The following is a 20739-nucleotide window of genomic DNA, read 5'->3' on the forward strand; positions in this document are numbered from 1 at the left end:
AGAAGCTAGTTCGAATAGGTTTTTAATCACCTTTCTCCCTCAACCCTAGACGATGCTGTGTAAGTGAAATCTGACAGGAATTTGGTTTCATAAATTTAGTGAAAATGCTTCATTCTCTGGCTAAACATGTAATGATTAGATTTTGTGTTGTCTGTTCAGACACTGACATTTACAGATGAAAGATATACATAGCACCTATATAGTTTTTTTTTTTTTTTGGATGGATCTTAATCCCTCTCAACCCCACCCTGACCCCACCCCAAGGGTTTATTTTTATAAAAGGGAATATTTTAAGCCTCAGTTTGAGGGTATGTTAGGTAATAAATAAAAACCAATTGGCTGCTAGTCATTTATTTCCAGGACCATCTTTAAGCATACTATTTTTAAAAGTATGAAATGGTTTGTGAATTGCTTTTTTTCCACTCTGTCATGCCAATTTATCAAAAAGAACAGATATCATGCATGTTGATTTTTTCCAATCCTGTGTGAAAACGCGTATCTACCTGTTATGAGAGTTCTCAGCAGAGTCCATAGCAGTTGTGCTTTTATCACATCAATTTTTAAAATCTGTCAGAAGGAAATGTAACATTCAGTCTCGTCATCAGCATTGCTGGGAAATAAAATCATGAAACTTCTAGCACTGGTTTGACATGAACTGTGACCAACAGAGGTGTGGTCCTCTTGTGTGTGGTATATACACCGGCTTGCAGTAAATAGTTCCCACAACCCTCAACCTGAAGAAAGGGAAGAGCCCAGTTTCTGTACCATAGTAACCTATCGTACCCAATATATTATTTTTTGATCTTCTGGATAACTCTAGCAAGGTACAGACTTTTATCTTTTACTAAATTGAAGTGTTTCCTACAGTCTTTCAAATTATAATCAGAGCAAAGCAAGGTCATTGCAACAATAGAAAACATCTCTTTACTGGTGAAAGGCTTGGCTTCAGGACCACCATGTCAACTGCTGTTTTTAGGTTCAAACAGAAAACGTGTGAAGAACACTACTGTCATCTAAGCAGTGAGTCCTAACGCCACTGTAGTTACTGGAGCAGCATCGATCGAAGGCATCATGGTGACCCCGAGCACTAATCTTCTCTCTTTCCTTCAGGTTTGCTGGCAGCTGTCTCAGAAAAAGCTGTCTTCAGCAAGGCAGAAGCAGGTAAGAGAAATACATTAGAAGTCTATGTCCCATCCTGAGTTGTCATCAGGTGGTGGTTCGTCATTGTCCTCAGGGAAGCTGTCAAAATTGCTTGTGTCTGTGGGTGATGCAACCTGCAAATGAGAGAACGGACAGTAAAAGTTTTCTGGCTTTTTTAGTAGAATTTCAAGGTAGGTTTTTTAAAAGGGTTATTTTTGGAATGTCTCCTATGCAGCAGGTTTTGTCCTTTGTTTTGGGGGTAAGTAACAGTGGTCAATGAAAATAGACATGGTTCATCCCTCATGGAGTTTTAGTCTAGGAAAGAATAAATTGTGTGATTAAAACAAATAATCATAAACATCTGTAGATAATTATAAACTTTGTTTAGTGCCACAAAGGAAAAATACAAGATGTCATGAGAGTAAGAGAGTAGTCATAGAAAGCCTCTTTTAAAAAGTACTGTATTACACCTAAGAAAGAGGTCAACTTGGCTGCTGTCTAAGAGAGGAGGGGAGTGGAATGAGAATAATTACATAAAATCCTCAAAATGACCTCTGCCTATTATTCCTATTTCTAAGTATAATAAAAAGCCATATATAAACTTAAGCAAAACTTGCGCTGGGCAAGTCCAATCTGCAGAGCATCAGTAAAAGCAGTGAAGAAACTTACTTTAGTTTCCCTTATAATAATAGAATAGGAAGTTTTAAATATTATAGAATATATCACATACATATCCCATTTTATATTACTCTTGCATAAAACGAGACCCCTGGTAAATAAGATAATTTAGGCTTAATATTCATCTCTTCAACTTTCTTACTTTGCTCTTGTTCTAAAAACAAAGCTTCATGAATACAATTAGCATCTGTAATTTACTTTGTGAATAAGCATAAATATTAGCAGAAATAAATCTAAGAAGTGGGGAAAATGTTTCTGTATAAGAAGTTTGTCCCAGAAAATGGAAATATATAAATGAAAGACTTATAGGACTGCAAAGCCCTCTCCTCCTTAATTAAGGCACATTTTATTAGATAAATGCAGTCAATTGAAATCTATTTAATATAGTGTAAACATTTAGTCCAGTCAGTGGACTAGCAGTTTAAGAAAACACCTGATGTGTTAAGAAAAGAGAGTTAAGAGAATCTTTTGAAGAACACTGTTGAGCTTAGGAGTGCTTCAACGTATTATGGGGGTAAGGGAGGAGGAGCTATGTGGGAGCATCAGGGAAACAATATTGGCCAGGAATTGATGGTTATTGAGATAGGGTTTGGTCAACAATACAGCAGCCAAAGAGAAGCTAGAGGGCAGGGAATGATTTGATGTGTCTATTTGGGTTGGACTCTTAGGGACACAGCATGACAGAGCATGGCAGAGAGTAAACTGGAATCATAAATGGAAGGTAACAAGAGCAGATTATCCTAACTCACCCAACCACACTCATGTACCCACTAACTTATATGTGCAGAAATTTAAAATAGTGTACATATTTTTGGTAATAATTCATGACTAAGTAAATAGAGTTGTTAATATATTCTTATTGTTGGGCTGAGACATATGAAGTTTTTATATTATGGGGAAAAAGATTCATTATAGTTTTCTGTCAATAGTTGTACATAGTTAACACTGTTTTTAAGCTTGGATTTTAGATGTCATTATTTTAATCTGGTACATCCTATAGTTTCTTTAATTTGAACATAGGATAAAATCTTTTGAAATAGCAGATCTCTGACAAACACCTTCATGTGTGTCACACAATTACAAGTTGGAAAGTCTACTTACACTTGGTATTATAGGAGGTGTCAAGGTGCCTTTTCTTAAGCCTTCCCAGTTAAAGCCCTCAAACCATCTAAGGAAGGAAAAAAAGTAGATTGTTAAAGGCATTGTACCTCAGCTGAAGCTTTCTCATCACAACATATGATGCCCATGACGGATGGGAAACAGGCAAACATTTTCAATGAGAAAAAATGTTTTCTATTTAATGGGAGGTTTTAAAAATTACTTATGTGGAATGTGTATTTTAAAAAATCTAGTAGTCAAATTTTTAAACGCCAATTAGAAAGCAACTCCTTTTTATTCTAGTAATGTTAATCATAATGTCTGTGTGACCTTGTCCCTACAGAATCATTGTAACTTAATAAATGCCATAATATGTGTGGCCCGGTGCCCTACAGGATGTTTTAAGAAGGCAGAATCAGGACATGAGGTGTCAGGACAGAAAATTATCCTTCCATCTTTGCCACTGATTCAGTGGGCAGCCCCTCATATCGTTGTCTTGGTCTCTACATATCCTATTTTCCTTTTTTGCTAGAATGAAGGTAATTTGTGTATGGCCTTTCTGTGAAAATGACCAAACATCACAAAGGGATTTTTAAAATTTGTTTTTAAAAGTTTTCACCATTCTCAAGTGCTTACACCAAATTCCTGGCAGGCCTTTTAGGTATTTATAGGTATTTTGGTAAATACATTCCTCTGCTGGGGATGTGAATTTCCTGGGAGTGTTACAGAAACAGACTAACAAGGTAATACCAATTAGGTCTTAGTTTAGCTTTAGAACATCCAGTCAATATGGGTAAATTCTGCTACTGTTAAAAAAAAAAAAAGAGAGATGTATTTTTTCCAACCATTTTCTAATTAGAGGATATGATGGGGGGAAAAAGTATAGTCTCTTAGTTTTAGTCTAGGAAATGAAGCATGATATGGTGGAAGGCTTTCATTTTTAATATTCTAGTAGAGAATAGAATCTTAGAATTAGGAATATATATTTCCTCTTCATGCTAGAGAGGAAAAATACCAGTTAATATGAATTGGGAGACATTGAATTTGGTGGATCTGTTGTTTAGAATGTCACAGGGTCAGATGGATCTAAATAAAGTCCCAGAGACAACTAGAAAGGTCTTAAATAACAAGGCTAACTATTCCACATGTCTCCTTGGATGTTCCCACAGACTAATTGCATCAGTTAGACAACCACTAACTTAAAAACATCAGCCTGGGAAAATTGTGCTTGTCTGAGAATGCTTTCTGAACTCTCAAACCTAAAGGTATAAGGAAAGGACACTTACTTGTGCTTTTGAATGTCTTTCACTCCATTTTTCAAATTCCCTAATCTTTCTGACGGATTATCCCTAAAAATAACATAACAGTTATTTAGGAATTGAATTGTTTTCTCCTTCCAAACCTAATGTAGTTGAAATGCTTACCTGCATAGTTTTTTAATTAAATTAGCAGCATTTTTGGCAATCTTCTTTGGAAATTCTATCATGTCAATCCCCCTCAATATGATGTTATAGGTTTTCATAGGATCTGGGCCTGAGAAAGGTGGGCTGCAAGAGTGAGAGACATGAAAAGAGACAGTGCTTTTATTTTTGAAATCAGAAAACATACACTGTTATAACTCCACAAATGACATTAATTCTGATTTAGGGACATATATTAATAGTGATAATTAAATGACACTTGATTGATTAATAGTAAAATGGTGGGGGAACTTTTCCAAGCAAATCTCTTAGCAAAACCAGTAGTGGGTTAAGTCTGTCCCTTGTTCCCCTCACTTCTCTTTAGTGCAGGCGTCCAACCCTCTCCTGTTATCCTTACTCATTCAGGAAGCCTCTTCCACTTTTGGCCCTTTCTCATTCTCATCAACTCACTGATTACACTTGGGATGAAGTCCAACATCAGTGGTACAACTCCATCTCATTTCCTCACTGGGACCTGGGCACACCAGTCTTCTCTCTGCTCCTCTGAAGTACCAAGCACTCTCAACGGCACTCTGCCTAATGCCTCACTTAGCAAGTCTTAACTTAAGTGTTATGTTGCTTCCTCAAAAAGGCCTATTCTGCTCAACCTAATGTAACTGATCACATAACCATCATCAACCAACATAATGTAATCTAACACTTGAACTTCAACACAGCGTTGGCTTCATCCTAAGGATGTTTCCCTGAGTGGCTGTGAGATGGTTCCCAGTGGAAACAGGGATTTATATACATTCAGTAATTATTTGAGGACCTACTAAAGGTACTGACAATTTTCCTCCACAGATTTATATTGAAATTCTTCAAGTTGGCTCAGGCCAGTTTAGATTGTGTGTCCAATCTAATCCAAGCCAATCACCAGGGGAACGCCCTGTGACTGGAATACATGAACTGAAGCTGGAGATGAGTTCATCTTTTCCTAAGTTATGTGGGGGCTCATGGATGCATGAACAAAACCAGCATGTGTGCAGAAGAGGGCTGAGGTTGTGAGAGGGGTGGGGAATGGGTCCTGTGGGCCCTTTCTGATTATTACTCATCCTTCAGTGGGACTAGCCACCCTGAAGAACAGAATAAAGAAGGCTAGAAGGAGGGGAGCAAGTGGGAAATTTAGCGTCCTTCGCTAGGATTTATTGCTTTAGGAAACCTCTCACCAGATCATTTATTTCCCTTCAAGTTTTGGCTTTCAGGAGGTCATATGGCTCATAGCAAAGTGCTACCATGTTCTCTAAAGTCTTTCTTATTTCTTGCAGTGGGTACTAAGCTTATTTATGTTATTTATATAATTGATGAATGTAGCATTAATTTCAAGTATACAGCATGATTCAATATTTGTATATATTGCATAATGATCAGCACAGTAAGTCTAGCTAACATCTGTCACTGTAAATGGTTATAATACTTTTTTCCCTGTGAGTATTTTTAAGATCTACTCTTAGCAATTTTAAAATATGCAATACAATGTTATTAACTATAGTCCCCATCCTGTACATTGTATCCCCACTTAAGTTTGAATGTATTAAGCTCTACATGTTTTTCCCCTACATGTTTCCTTTTTGACATCACATTTAACATCTTTTTACCCTGTGTTTATCCTTAGCTAATGTAGTTATACTTATTTCCAGTACTTCTGTCTTTTAACCTTCATATTGTAAGTGATTAAACCAGTACCTCTACTATATATATTCATCCTTTAGCTATCTTCACCTTTCTTTCTTCATTCTTTTCCCTTTTTGCTGCTCTAATTGGGTGAGTTCAACTGCCCTGTCTTTAAGCCCCTTAGATGTGTATTTAATTAAAATCTATTCCTCAGGCTGCAGCTATGATGATAATTGAGCTCCTCAGTCCTGAGGGATCTGTGAGCATAAGCCCCATTGGCCCTCAGAGCCAGGCAGTATAGACATGTCCCCTGGCAGCAGCCACAAAAGCAGGGCACCAGATGATAGAAATGTTTCTCTCCAGGAGGTACTGGCAGTCTGGGGGCAAGGCAGAGGAAGACTGTACAGATGGTGCCCAGTAGGGAAAAAAAAAAAAAAGAAAAAAGGTGGGGGAAAAAAGACATCTGCTAGCTGGAGAAACGCAGAGAGAGCAAGCCCAAAGAGGTACCTGCCCATGTCTATCCCTGGAGAGCATCACAGCAGATCCCCAGCAGGTGCTGGCCCCTCCGGCCAGTGCTCCGAGATAAGCTAATGAACCCCTCCTACACAGAGTCCAAGTACATGAGCACTTTTAGGGCCATTTTCCACATCACTGTAGTCCTGTGGATCTTCTGGATGCAAACCTTGTGGATTTTCAAAACTAGATATTTTGAGGGCTCATCTCTCAGGTGCAGGTCTGAAAAGTTGGGGGTGCCTCATGTGGGGTTCAAATTCCTTGCTCCTTAGGGATAAGCTCTGGGTTTTGAGTTCTTCCTGATTGTGGGTTACCACAAGGGCAGGGTTTATGGCGATAGTGTATCCCAGCCTCTCTGACCCACTTCAGTGCGAACTTTCTGTCACTCGCCTGATGCACGGGAGTTGCTCAACCAGTTTTTTGTTTTCAAAGGAAGTTGTTTTATAAGTAGCTGCAGTTTCATTGTGTTTACAGGAGGAGAGTTCAGGATCCTATTATGGCTCCATTTTGAACTGGATCACCCTAAACTCATTTAATGTTTTTATAAGTATTTGTTAATAACTTCAGTTTTGGCCATACCATGTAAATTATGATTTACTTTATTAATGTTTAATGTTCTACTATTCCATAACTTCTATGACCTTGTGGTTATTTAGAAAAGTGATTTTTTTTTAATTTGCAAATGTTTACTTTTTCTGTTAAATCTTTGTATTAATTTCTCCTTTCACTATACAGGCATGCCTCAGAGATACTGTGGGCTTGGTTCCAGCCTCCGTGAACTGCAATAAGGCAAGTCACACAAATTTTTTCATAGTCTATTAAGTGTACAATAGTGTGATGTCTAAAAAAAGTACATAGCTTAATTAAAAAATATTGATACAACTCACTGAAGGCTCAGATGATGGTTAGGATTTTGTAATAATAACACTGAGTATCACTGATAACAGATATAATAATAATGAAAAAGTTTGAAATACTGTGAGAATTACCAAAATGTGACAGAGCAAATGTTGTTGGGATAATTGCACCAACAGACTCGCTCAATGCAAGGTTACCACAAACCTTCAATTTGTTTAAAAAAAAAACAAAAAACCCCACCACTATCTGCAAAGCACAATAATATGAGGTCTGCTTGTATTGCAGTCAGATATTTCAGCCTGTGAAATTTCTATCTTGAAGGAATAAGGATTCTTCTGTTATTAAGACTTTCTCTTCAATACATGCCAATTTTTAAGAATAAGGGTCTGTTTTTTTTTCTATATTAAGAAATAACGATTGTAAAAAAATGCATGAGGAGAAATAGAAATTGGCATGGTTAACATTTTAGTCTAGTTATTAATGGTATTTTAATTCTTTGGTTAATAGTGCATACTGAGTTTTTTTTTATAGGAATTCAAAGAACACAAGAAATATTATCTATTGATCTGTTTATGCATATGTGTATGTTGAAGTCAACATAAAAGTTAAGAGTAATAAGAAAGTCCACAACTGCATAGCTCTTCCTAGAAATGGTAGTAGCTGTTGTTATTGGAGTGCTTCCTAAATTCTAGACACTCTTCTAAGTGCTTCATAGAATCACTGAATCCTCACAAACAACCAGGAGGCAAAAAGTCCCATCTTCTCATTTTCACGGTAGCTACTAAGTTCTCGTAAGTAATTCTTTCACATCCCGTCTCATGCTTCTTCCTCTCTTCGCCATGGCCCTCTGAGGCTCTCAGCTTCCTAGATCTGAATTATTGGAATGATCTTCAAAGAGGATTCCCCATGTCTCTTCCAATTTGCTCTACACATTGCTGCCAGTTTGTATTTTCCTTAAATACCACAACACATATCAGTCACTCCTTTATCAGAAAATCTTCCATGATTACCTCTCTGGATGGAATCCAAACCCTCAAGTACAGCAATCATGATCTTTGAAAGATGATTCTTACTGATCTCTCATCATTTTTAAACATGAACCTTCTTCGTGTCATTGCCCACTGCTCCCCTTCTATTTAAATCATGCTTCTCTGTCTGGAATGCCCTTTACTTTGCTCTCTGAATTCTTCTTGTAAAGCCCAGCTAGTCCTACGTTCTTCAAAAGCCTCCCTGGACAAACTCAACCTTTTTCTGAACTCTCTAGTTCCCAATAACCCTATTACTCATAGTCCCGGGCACATGGCTTGGTAGTGCATTTGTTTTTCTTCTCCTTGAGGAGTTTATACCCCTAATACCTTTTTTAGTTGCTGATGACTACAACATTATTACACAACAGATCTGCAGAGCATTTACATTTCACTTCGATGTAACAATTGTTAACAGGTTCTCTTATTTCTATAAATAGTTGACTCTCTATTTTTATATGACTATCATCTTCCTTGCTGGCTGAAAGACTAGTCTCAAAGATCTCACAGAAAGATGGTCATTCCACATTCACATATGCATAAATAATTAGCAATAATATGATCAAAAGTTGATGTTGAGTTTGTTGCCCTCATCTGACCATTCTGCTTTATTAATTCCTGGTTATCTGCATTTCTGAAGTGTGGTAACAAGGTAGGGTGAAAGTACTTTAAGATGGTCTAATCAGAGTGACACAGACAGGAGTGTGGAGCTGCTTGTGGGTCTATTTTTACTGGTGGTTCTCTATCAATGTCCATACCTGCCAGTCAGAAGTTCATACATTAGGATTCCCAGTGACCAGTAGTCGGCTGAAATGTCATGGCCTTTGTTCAGGATGATCTCTGGGGCTACATACTCTGGAGTCCCACAAAAAGTCCATGTTTTCTTTCCAAATCCTATTTTCTTTGCAAAGCCAAAATCAACCTTACAAAGAGAGAAAAACAAGATTATGATTAAGTTTAAAAGCAAAAAGTTACTTTGCTGAAGTATGCTGATGATAGTAGGAATAAAAGAAAAACAGATACAATCTATTACAGTCATGTCTTCTAAATGGAGTCAACTACAATTCAAACAAAGCCTCCTTGATCAAGCTCAGTTACAATAGGAAAAATTGAAACCTTAACACAGAGTAAAATTCACATCAAAAATAAGATAAAACTTTCTTTGTGGAAATACTTTCTTGGGGCATAAACAAATAATTTCTTCTTTCCTCAGACATATTTTCCAGATATACATGGTATCTGCTGCATTTAATGAAGCTGACAATTCATTTAGTATTAATTTGAGAAGCCATTTTTACTTTTGAAGGAGCCAAGTAACAAAGGTATAAGACCAATACCTCCCTTGGTAAAGACAGAGATAAAATGGAAATGGAGTCTTCATTTTTCTAGAAACCTTTTGAATGAGGAGTCTCACAATTGGTTGAGAATACAAATAATTAAGTGACATTGATTTGATTTCTTTGAAAGCTGTAGGTTGAGTAAAAATTCCAAAAATTTAAGTAATAAGATCAAGCACGGAAACAGCCAGTGTCTACAAAAGTTATACATTTTAAAATAAGAGAACTTCCCTTCTACAGTAAATCTTTAGAGCTCATGATCAATTTTATTATTATTAGCATGGCCTGGATAACGCTGCCTGCAAAGCCCTTTTTTTTCCTCAGTAGTAGTATTGTTAAATCTAAAATACTAAAATGATTCATGGTTTTCCATAATATAAATACCTACTCCCTTTGGATGGCAGAAAGCCAGCTAGAAAAAGGACTTCCATGAAGCTCTTTTGGGTCTACAAACATGCCAGCAAGCGTGAGCCTATTTAAGCAGGTTTTGCCAGAATATTATTAATTCTAACTTAGCCAGTTGAATTTCTCATAACTTGAAAGAACAGCTAGTTGAAAATAGCAACATTAAAGCCTCTTTTTTTTTAAAAAAAGTTACACTATTTTAAAAGGAAAACAGATTTTGTTAGCCAATGAACACAGCTTCATAAACCAGTATTTTAAAAAAATAATTAAAATAAAATAAAATGCAGGGAAGAACCATGTGTGAAACACACTGACCAGTTTGGCATAACCTCGGTGATCTAGGATGAGATTTTCTGGCTTGAGGTCCCGGTAAATGATTCCTTTGGAATGCAGATAGGCAAAAGCTTCTACCACACATGCTGTATAAAATCTGGTTGTTGAATCTTCAAATGAACCTCTTGAGATACAGAAAATGGAACAAAAGGTATGAAAGAAATTAGTTTCTCTGGTAAGGTTTTATTTCTCATTTCCTTATATTTCTATGCCAAAATGTGACCCCAGAGACCAGTGTCCTACTGGCCAAAATTGCATTGGATTTTCAAAAGCATTTAGAGGGTTAAGTCAAGGAATTCTTTGCCCTTACTTCCTGAATACAGTGAAGAAGAGTTCAACCACCTACCACGTATCATGTACTTGGTGGATTCTCCCAACAGCCCACTACAATCTAAAAAGGCACATAGATGGGCAGAACAGAAGCAAACCCTATTTTAGACCTTGTCTACCAAGGGGTGCTTTTTAAAGGATTCAAAATCGATCTAAGAATAAGTAATACATAGTTCATTAGAATGGGAATAAAAGTTAGTTTCCAAAGAACCACTTTGGAAATGAGTTAAATGCTACTGCTACAATCATACTGCAATCTAAGTATTCTTCTGTTTGAAACATCTGTCAGCAAAACAAACAATATTTTCTACACTACTGCCTTCTTGTTAGCCGGAAAAGATGGAGCTAAAAGATAATTAGAAGGAAAGAGGTGACTGGAAGGAAATATTTATTACTAAACTGGATTATGATTTGTACCTCTGTCTCTCTCTCTCTATGTGGGTGAGTGTGTTTATTTAATGAAATCACAAAGGAAAAAAACCCTCAGCATCTAAGGTAGGTTCTAGGGTAGAACCTCTATACTTTACCTGTTTTTTTTCCCATGGAATCCCTTAAAAAGATAAACTATGTTTTTTCCTCTTCTTTTCCAGGTAACAAATCAATTTAAATTATTTAATAGTTTTAATAATAATTTTTAAAAATGTTATTTAATAATTTTATGATAATTCAATAACATTAGTGATATTCATGATAATCCAAGAACATCAGTTCTTGAGGTGGCTAAAATGTAACGAGAAAGAGAAACACTCAGGTAGCTTTAGGTGACATACAACAAAGGGGAGGTCCTAAACTTGATTTCATGAGAGTCACCAATGCCAGTTTGCATTTTGATTCTTTTTCAATATTGAGAAGTAGAATGTGGTTGCTATTTTGCAAAATTAATCAGTGAACCCACAGCAAAAGCAGCTTTCCTTCAGGTCATGATTTAGAAATACATAATGTCTTTCAGAAAGGTAGTCTTCATTGTAACTACTAATGTCACCTGAGTTGTCACTGAAATAATTATTTCTTCCCAAAGGGAATATCTTTCTTTTGAAATACAATTTGATGCATGATGGTATCTATTCCTCTAGATACTAAATTCTTAATTGTGATTACTAAGATTCTAGGATCTCTCTTTAGCAGTATCTGGATGGAACAGTTGTGAATTCCTAAGGATAAGAAGAGCTGCATCTATTTTAGGAAATGAATGATATAGTTTATACTGTCAACTGTTTTGTAACTTGGCGCTATCATTGCAGAGCTGTCACTATGTAATCCTGTGCATTGGGAAAGGGATGAAAGTTGTACCTTAAAGGTCCTTTCATCTTTGCCCTTAATTAAGTATGTTTGTCTTTCAAGAGCAGTGCTATTTCTTTGAATTGGAGAGATTATTTGCCTGAAATACTAAGCACCAGTCTGTAGATAATTAACGTACAACTTTAACTATACTGAGTGCCAGGTATAATTTCAATCCCTTCTTAGTGAAGAGGTTGGCAAAGCAAAATAAAGCAAAGGACAATCCAAACAAAACAGGACATGGAATAGAGCTTTGTCTTATTTCACAATACTTGCCTCGTTTTACTAAGAAAATTGATGGCTTCCTTGCATCAGGACTGTCCAACTGAGATATGGGAGAGCATTTGCGAAAGCCTACAAATTCTTGCTTACTGTTAAAAGAGGAGGTTATTTCTGTAGTTGAAATGCTGGGCCACAGATCTGTTTCCCTTAATGTTCAGTTGTTAATAAAATGGGACCAAATGCATTGTTCTTATAAGGAGAGTACACACTTAATGAGGGATCAGTTTCTCAGGAAATCTCTGCTGAATGGTAGTCATGTTCATATTCTGACTAAGCTGCTCTTTAGCAGGGAGATGAAAAAAATTCTCATATAAACTCAAATTCATCAGAAGAGGTAATAGGTTAGGAAAAATCTGGGCTCTAATACTGTTTAATCTTGAGCAACTAACTATATCTCTCTGGGTCTCAGTGTTATGTGCAGAATGAGGCTAAAAACAGAAACTATCTTTTTGGGTTGTTGTGAGTATACAAAGAATTGAGGTGTGTATTTAGAACAAGTGCCTGGTACACAATTGGTGCTCAATAAATGGCAGCCATTATTATTGAGCACCAAAAAACTCTTCTTTAGCACCTATGTCTTAATCTAGGAAAACTGATGTAGAACAGTCTTTTGGGGATGGGAGTTAGGAATTTGTAACTCTAATTATCACTGTTAGGGAAGTATTTGCTGCTTCTCACTGCAAAGGCTAATTGCTGTCAGTCAGCTCTGAACAGTTTTCTGCTAATCTCTGTTCTTTCCATGTACAGGCAAAACATTGTCCTTGTATTGCTTGCCAATCAAAACCCTACTTTTTTTCACTGTGAAGTGAATTGACCACAAACTTACATCACTTTACATTGGGTCTTCAGTTCTTGACAGCTCTGTTTGTTTCAAGGCTTATTTCTAAGCCATTTTGGAATTTAGATGGCTCAAGAAAGCTGGTTTCCATTCCTTCAACAGATCTACATTGAGTATCTCTCATATATCAATATATTTGTAACTGATTTTAAAAGTTAAATTAAAAAATTGTCACATAACATGCAAATGGATTTGAGACAATCAACACAATATAGGCACACAAAATGTTTACCAACAATACAGTTCCATCACTAAACCTTTGATGTAGGTAATTTGTGGATTTTAAAATATGCTTTTGGAAGACAGTCATAAAACATAGCATTAGGGTGATTCACAATGAAAAATTACTATTAGAATTGGAAATGACAGTGTAAATTTGACTTAAAACAAAAACGAAAGCTTGTTTTATCAACAGTGAGAAAGTTGCTTAAAGAAATAAATCACTGCCCTAAATATAGCTCTTTGAAATAACAAATTATGCCTTGACAGTTGTACCATTTTAATTAAAACAAGTAAAAGATAGGCCCTGTATCCTCTTTGGGAATGAGTAGGTGTTTTATTCTAGCTAGATGGCAGTAGATAACAACATTTTGACTGAGGGAACTTGATGGTTCTGTATACATATTTATATACTCAATTTAAAATTTAATCACGGTGTTTAATTAACTTATCATAAAACCAAGTCCTGAAATGGCAGGATGTAACAGAGACAAAGCATCTCTCACTGAAAGGTAAGTTCCTTTTTTTCAGTGACTAACGATTATTCAGTATATTAACCTGAAGCATGTTGCAGCCCATGCAGGTTTATTGCCAATTGTTAGGAAGACTAAAGTATTATGAAAATAGACTCTTCCTTAAAATGCTTTCAATCACATTAAGAAGTGACACAAATACCATCTACTGGGTCATCTAAGATGGAATTTAAGTAATCATCTTTCATAAAATAGCTAGAATAAAGGAAAACGTACATAGAAAGTCACTTACTGAGTTACAAAACACATCCAGGAAGACACAAGACCAGAAGTGAGATGTGTGTGATGTAAAAATTACGGTTTCTTAAATAACTGTTTAACAAAGTCTATAGGAAAAATTAGCATACACTAAAAAACTCAAATTTAGTAAACCACTGAAATGTAAAATTTCATTAATATCAGAATATGTATTATATATTATATAATATATAAATGCTAATGTTATAGTATATATATTTATCATATTAACCACATTTTTAAGAAAGTTGCAGGGATTGCCAATTCCTTAAGTGTTATGGAGAAGAGGTGAATAAAGTATAGTTTGTACCAATGTATTCCAAATAATGGAACAGAATTTGTGGAAAACAAAAAGTCACAAACTAAAAGATAAAACATGATAGCTAATAAGGAATAAACCAGGGAAATAATTGAAATATGAACTATAGCACTGAAATATTAATTGCTGCAAAGGTAAGAAAATAATAGTTCTCAAAACCTATTTGTATATAAGATATCATTTTAATTCTTCTTGAGAACAAATTCAAAACTGCTCTCTGTTCTTTCTCTATGCTGATGAGAAGAAAGAGAGTGAGAGTCAGGAAAGGGCCAGCTCAGCTGCTGGGTAAAGGAAGGAGGATGCCATTGCTCTCAGAGACTTCCTGTACTTAATGCCTGAGTCTCAGAGGTCACACAAGCCTTTTTTCAAATCAGCCATACAAACAACACATTTCCTTTATGCTTTCAAAATAGCTTCTCCCTTACTACTTCTTTCCTGGGACGTGAGAGGAAAATGAAACAAATTGCACAGTATGGTTTGTTTTGACTATGGATAATCACTTTCCCTTTTCTCTTAGTAATTTTTTCCCTAACAATTAGGATTTTTCAACAACAGTTTAAACAATGAGAAAGCTAGTTACTGACAATATTAACTGGAGCCTGGATGTCATAACTATGCTTTCCTCCAGCAATTTCTTGAGTAGGAAAAAAATAAAAGTTTCTTAGAATGAAAGCAATATGGCTATATATATATATATGAGGGGAAATTGGCCAGAGGATAGTGATTATGAGGTGATTTCATATGAAACTTCCAACACTTTTAATGTTGAGGTGAATCTCTCTGAATCTTAAGGGAGGGTCAGGTAGCTGCTATTTCTCCAGATCATGCCTCCTCATGGAGTATTAAGTACACTGGGGGAACTCAGCAACTGTGTACCCCAACCCCAAGTCTGGTAAGAGGGAGAAAAAAAGGAAAGGATCAAAAAAGCAGTCTAGTGGAGGTGGAGAAAGGCCCATTATTGATATTCTCCCTCCCTCCCCTCCTCCCCAAGATAAGCTGCTTCCTAGTAGCGTCCCTTTGCTACCCTGACAAATCAAAGTGCATCTCACTTGGAAGTCTTGGCTAGCATTTCTGTACCAAAAATGCAAAATCAAGTTAAAGAGATATTAAATACTGTTTCCTTTCAAAAACTAAAAGTGAACATTGATGCTATGTATGTTTGAGTGGACTTAACTTTCATCATGACTATTATTATTACTAATTTTTACTATTGTTGGCTATTTGAAGAAGTTAATTGAAGTTTAAAATAGCTGTTCCTTTCCTTAAGTGGTTCATTATTGCTTTCGTGTTTACTTCCACCTGCAAATCTCCTATTCTAATTAGAACAAAGTAGGAAAGAGATTTCAAATAAATCAGTGGATTAAAAGGTCAGGTCAAAAATAATATAGTAGAAGCACATTAGGATAAACCAGACATTAACTCACAAATCAGAATATTAACTTTGTGCAGTAGCCTGTAAGTTAGGAAGAGTGGGACAGTATCTCTTTATCGTTTTTATCGCCAACCTCTATTGCAATGCCTGGCATATTATCTGTACCCAAAAATTAACTAACAGTAATGTCATAATACCCTATGATCTAATACTCATCAGTACTAATGTTCCCTAATGCCAAAATGATACATTTCCTTATATGCTTATTTACCTTGAATTTAAGAAATTAAAAAGAACACAATAAGATAAAAAGAAATCCATTTGATGTATACAGGTAAGGAATGGGAATAAGAGATCTGAAAGGGCAATGTGAAGGAAGATATGAAATACCATACCAAGACAATTAGGAATGAAACTTTAAAACAATAGTTAATAAAGAACAACTTGTTCTATTCTGGGGTATCTACAAAGTAACAAATTGTCAAAAAAATAATGGCTTTCTAGAAGAAACAGGACTGTCTACACTGAGTTTGAAAGATGTTACCCAATGAAGGAGAATCTGTGGGTTGAGACTATAAGTAAGAAAAAAAAGAGATGTCTAAAGGTCAATGTTCAAAGGAACAAGGATGACTTTTGAATGTTATTAGATCATTCACAGAAAACTGCAGTTTTTTTTTTAAAGTAAACATTTAGGGTTGATAATAATCTCCCAGGACATTTTATAGAATAACAGTTTTTTAAAAAGATAGTTCTACTGGTTATATAAATAGGAGATAGAAATTAATTATGCATAATTGAAAGAAACAAATAAGCACTAACTAGACCAACTTTACTTGCAAGAAGTAAATCTAAATTAGATTGTTTACACGAAATACTGCTTTTAAGTGAATTTATTTTCTTCCTCAAACTAGGTAAGGGCTGAAAAGGATAGCTAGCAACTTCTGTTACTTTTGAAACCAAAGAGCAATATAAAGGTAGAGGGAAAAGTTACTTGAGAAAAAACTCTCAGTGTCAGGACAGACAGACTGCCCATCTGGAGAAGGAGTGGAACAATTAAGCTGATGGCTACTCCATATTGCAACTATAAAATACTTTAACTCTCTGCATGTTACAGTAGTGGATTGACTTCTAGGTATATAGTTGTCTGATTCTGATAATCAAGTGAAACTAAAGCCTCTGTATGCTGAGAGGTACTATTTTTATGGTGGACTAATCCTGTTATCAGTTACAAATCTGAAACAGTGAGTTTCATATTTACAGTAAATCATAAATCATATGTGCATAGTAAGTTGTGACCCATATTTACATTTTGAAATATGAGCATAAGTAAAATGTAAATATGATTTTATACTTTATAATAATTGACTCTTATTACAAACCATCACAGTCAACTATGTTTTAAAGACATGATAGAAATTTCTTAAAACTCCTACCGATCCCTGAGAATGGTCCAGAGCTCCCCACCTAGGCAGGCTTCCATCAACATATACAGATACTTGCTGTCCTTAAATGTTCTGTACAGTCTGTGAATCGCAAATGAGAAAACAGTTATAAACAACATTGTCTTTTAAAAGCATGTAAATGTTTTGAGTGCCCAGATGAGAGTTACTCTTGATTTGCCAAGCTTGACTCTTTGTCAAAAGAATGAGAAAGACGGAAGTTCACAAACAGTTAAAAGAAGGTGATGGTTCACTTACACACCTTAGGTGGGGATGGGGGATCTCTCCTTTGAAATGGATTAATCCAAATGATTATGGACCAGGCAGACTTCTTAGGATTCCTCTAATTCCAATTTGGCTGATGTTTCAGGCATGGACTCTTGAGCAATATTCAGTGATCATAAACATGCCGTGTATGTGGATATAAAGTAGATTACACTTCAAAATATAGATGTGTATAAAATTTGTGCACTGTTCACTTAAATTGATGTTATATTTTCAGCAAGTGCCACTGGCAAATTAACTAGAAAAGTTTCTGCATATATAAAAAAATCCCCATTATTGTCTTAGTAGTGCTCTCAAAATGGACTAGTCATCTCATTTTTTAAAATCTTCAAACAATATTAAAGTAATTCAAGGTAAATAAAGTAGCTTGATTTTTGATATTCTGTCTTTCAACCACCAGAGGTCCATGTAGAGCTCTGGAATAACAGGATAAAAATGGACTGTTGGGAACTCTGACAGCTCCTTTGGGAAAAACATGTTCTTTTAACAGAATCTGATTCTCATTTAAAAAAAAAAAAAACAAGCAAAAAAAGTTTAGCGGTTTTTTTTTTTCAGTCAAAACTTTCTTTAAATCTGATTTTAAAAAAATCTGTTTCATTGTGTGACAGTGAACACAAATGGCAGAGACTGAGTGGTGGATCTTCCACTTGGAGGTGGGGGCGTCAGCCCTGGGGCGGCAGGGTCCTTACCTCACTATGAAATCGGAATGAGCCCCCTGCATGATCTGCTTCTCCGAGCGGATGTGCTCCTGCTGTCTGGTATCCACAATGTGGCGTTTCTTGAGAATCTTCATGGCAAAGGTTTTGGATTCTTCGCTCTTTAACTGGACCTTGAAGAAAGAAAGAAGAGAGGAAGTGAGAAAACACCCCTGTAGAGTTAATACAACTCAATATTGAGATTGCATTCCTATCCCCAAACTAGCAGGTGCAGGGAGCACTGAAATGACACCCCACACACCACCTGAGTCACAAAAGCCTGGCTGGGGGCTCGGTTTGAAGCCCAGGGGCTCACAACTCTTGCCCAACCTCATTCCACTGGAACAGATGTCATTAACTAGACCCCCCGGTAGTTTTGTGCCCACTGGGATTAGAAGAGGGAAGGTGTATTTGATTCTCACTGGATTATTTCATTTCATTTCATATGATGTGTTTGAGTGTACCTGACAGTTTTTTCTCCTTCAATCAAAAAAACAAATAAAAAAGTAATTTCTTCTCCAGTTCTACTTAAAGTGAGTGTGGCAAAAGTAGGAGCCTGTGGTCCTTTATGCTTTTCCTCTTTAGTCTTTCACAAACATTTCTAGAGTGATTCAATTCAGTGACAGTCCTTTGTCTCTGCTGAGACTGAAAATTTACGTACTGTTATTTCTTTTTACTGCACCGACTTTTCCTTCCCTCCAGTTAAAAAGAAAACTGTAACAAAATTTTTTTTCAAGAGATTTAGAAAACCACTTTTCTTTTTTTTCTCCAATAGGCCTGATGACTTTAATCCTATCTGACTCTAACTCTTCTTACTCCTTAGCTACACTAATGGGGAGACCTGAGCTGAGCCGTGCCACCCTCCATGCTCCCATGCCTCTGCTGCAGCCCCCAAGGCTCTCGGTGGCATCCACCAAATGCCATTCCTCAGACAGGCTGCTGGTCTGTGTTCACTGTTTTACAAAAAAAATTTCAACAAGGTGACTTGAAAGAAGAGCGAATAGAGCTAATCACTTAATAGCAATGTAAAAGAGGTACCACCCAGTGCTCTCAAGCAACAGAATTCTCAAGATAATACCAAATAGCCCATGTTATTCTAAACTAATGAAAGCCTTGGAGAAGTAACAGGACAAGCTGTTTCTGCTTCTGCCCCGCTCTGTAGCTGTGAATTGTTTACCGAGGCAGGGACTGTGACACTCGGAAGTGTCTGGTTCGTGCACGCATGTACAGATTGAAGCAACTGAGAGGGCATTAATGTGGCAGGTTCCTGAGAGGAAAACACGAGGACACTTCAAATGAGCATTTAGAAATCTACACTACAGATTAGACGGAAAAATGGGTATTTGAAAATGCCTTAAACGGCCAAAGGCCCTCTTAATCCACTTGTGAAACTCTTTTTAAGATAGATTAGTGTGATGCAGATGAATTCAGCGGTAGTTCATAATAGAACACAAAACACGAAAATCCACTTCTAAAAGCAGTCTGGACTGCTAAGAAAGATGACGTGAAACATGAGCTGTGTCACAGTAATAAAACTCATAGTCCCTCTGTAGAGTCTCACCCAGGTAAATGACAGGAGTCCAGTGTAGGTCACACACCTAATATCAAACTTACTCTCTTCAGAGATGATAACACACATTTTAACTTACGCAGAGGGTGGGAGGCAAGAGCTCTGCCTTTAGGGTCACAGGTCTGGACTTCAATCCTGACGCCATGTAAGGTCCCTCTCAGTCCTCCTCTTGGTCAGTTCCTGAACTGCTCTGAGCCTGTGCTCTTGCTAAGGATACCACCACCTGCTGTGTGGAGTTCTTGTGACCTTACATGAGGAAGGCATTCACTGATGGTCTCTCCACAGGTACCTTGGGCAGATCAAACCTTGTCTTTAAAATAAGGCCAGATCGTTCCACTTCTCTGCCCAGAACACTGCAGTGGCTTCCCACCTCACTCATGGTATAGAGAAGGCTGCCACAGGGGCCTGCAAGGTCCTACATCGTCTGAACCCTGCTTCCTGTCAGTCTCACATCCCCCTTGTTCACTGTGCTCGGCTTACACTGGCCACCATGCAGTTCATTCTTCTCCCAAGTTTGGGGAGCACTTTTATGATTAACTTTAACCCTTCCTTGGGTAGATTGCTTATCTCCACTTCATTTAGTTCTTTTTCTTAGGTTTTGTTTTGTTCCTTTGTTCAGAACATAGCCTCCTTTCTCTGTTTTTATTTCTATATACTAAGCATATTGGTTACATATTCTGATCTTGGAGAAGTGGCCTTATGTAGGAGACATCCTATGGGGCCCAGCAGCACATTCCCCTCTGCTCACCAGAGCTGTATGCTCTCTAGGGGTGCTCCCAGGTTGGGTGTATATATATTTACAATTATTGTATCTTCTTTTTGGATTAATCTCTTGACATGATATTATAAATAGAAAATCCTAAAGACCCCACCAAAAAGCT

The 20739-nt window shown here is 36.6% G+C and overlaps 1 protein-coding gene across 2 annotated transcripts in view; it reads right to left on the reverse strand.

The window, feature by feature from the left end:
- Positions 1 to 250: 250 nt before the first annotated feature.
- Positions 251 to 20739, reverse strand: part of PRKG1 (protein kinase cGMP-dependent 1) — a 1104481-nt gene continuing 1083992 nt past the window's right edge. For both annotated transcript variants that reach the window (XM_031461315.2, XM_031461314.2), the window contains exons 11-18: positions 18283 to 18422; positions 17303 to 17392; positions 10444 to 10585; positions 9145 to 9308; positions 4341 to 4463; positions 4203 to 4265; positions 2920 to 2986; positions 251 to 1274 (exon numbers count right to left, since the gene is read on the reverse strand). In XM_031461315.2, the coding sequence (XP_031317175.1) occupies positions 1176 to 1274; positions 2920 to 2986; positions 4203 to 4265; positions 4341 to 4463; positions 9145 to 9308; positions 10444 to 10585; positions 17303 to 17392; positions 18283 to 18422 (888 nt within the window). In that variant the 3' untranslated portion in view covers positions 251 to 1175. The remainder of the gene's footprint in view (positions 1275 to 2919; positions 2987 to 4202; positions 4266 to 4340; positions 4464 to 9144; positions 9309 to 10443; positions 10586 to 17302; positions 17393 to 18282; positions 18423 to 20739) is intronic.

The sequence above is a fragment of the Camelus dromedarius genome, chromosome 8 (genome assembly GCF_036321535.1).
Source record: "Camelus dromedarius isolate mCamDro1 chromosome 8, mCamDro1.pat, whole genome shotgun sequence".
Taxonomy (NCBI): domain Eukaryota; kingdom Metazoa; phylum Chordata; class Mammalia; order Artiodactyla; family Camelidae; genus Camelus; species Camelus dromedarius.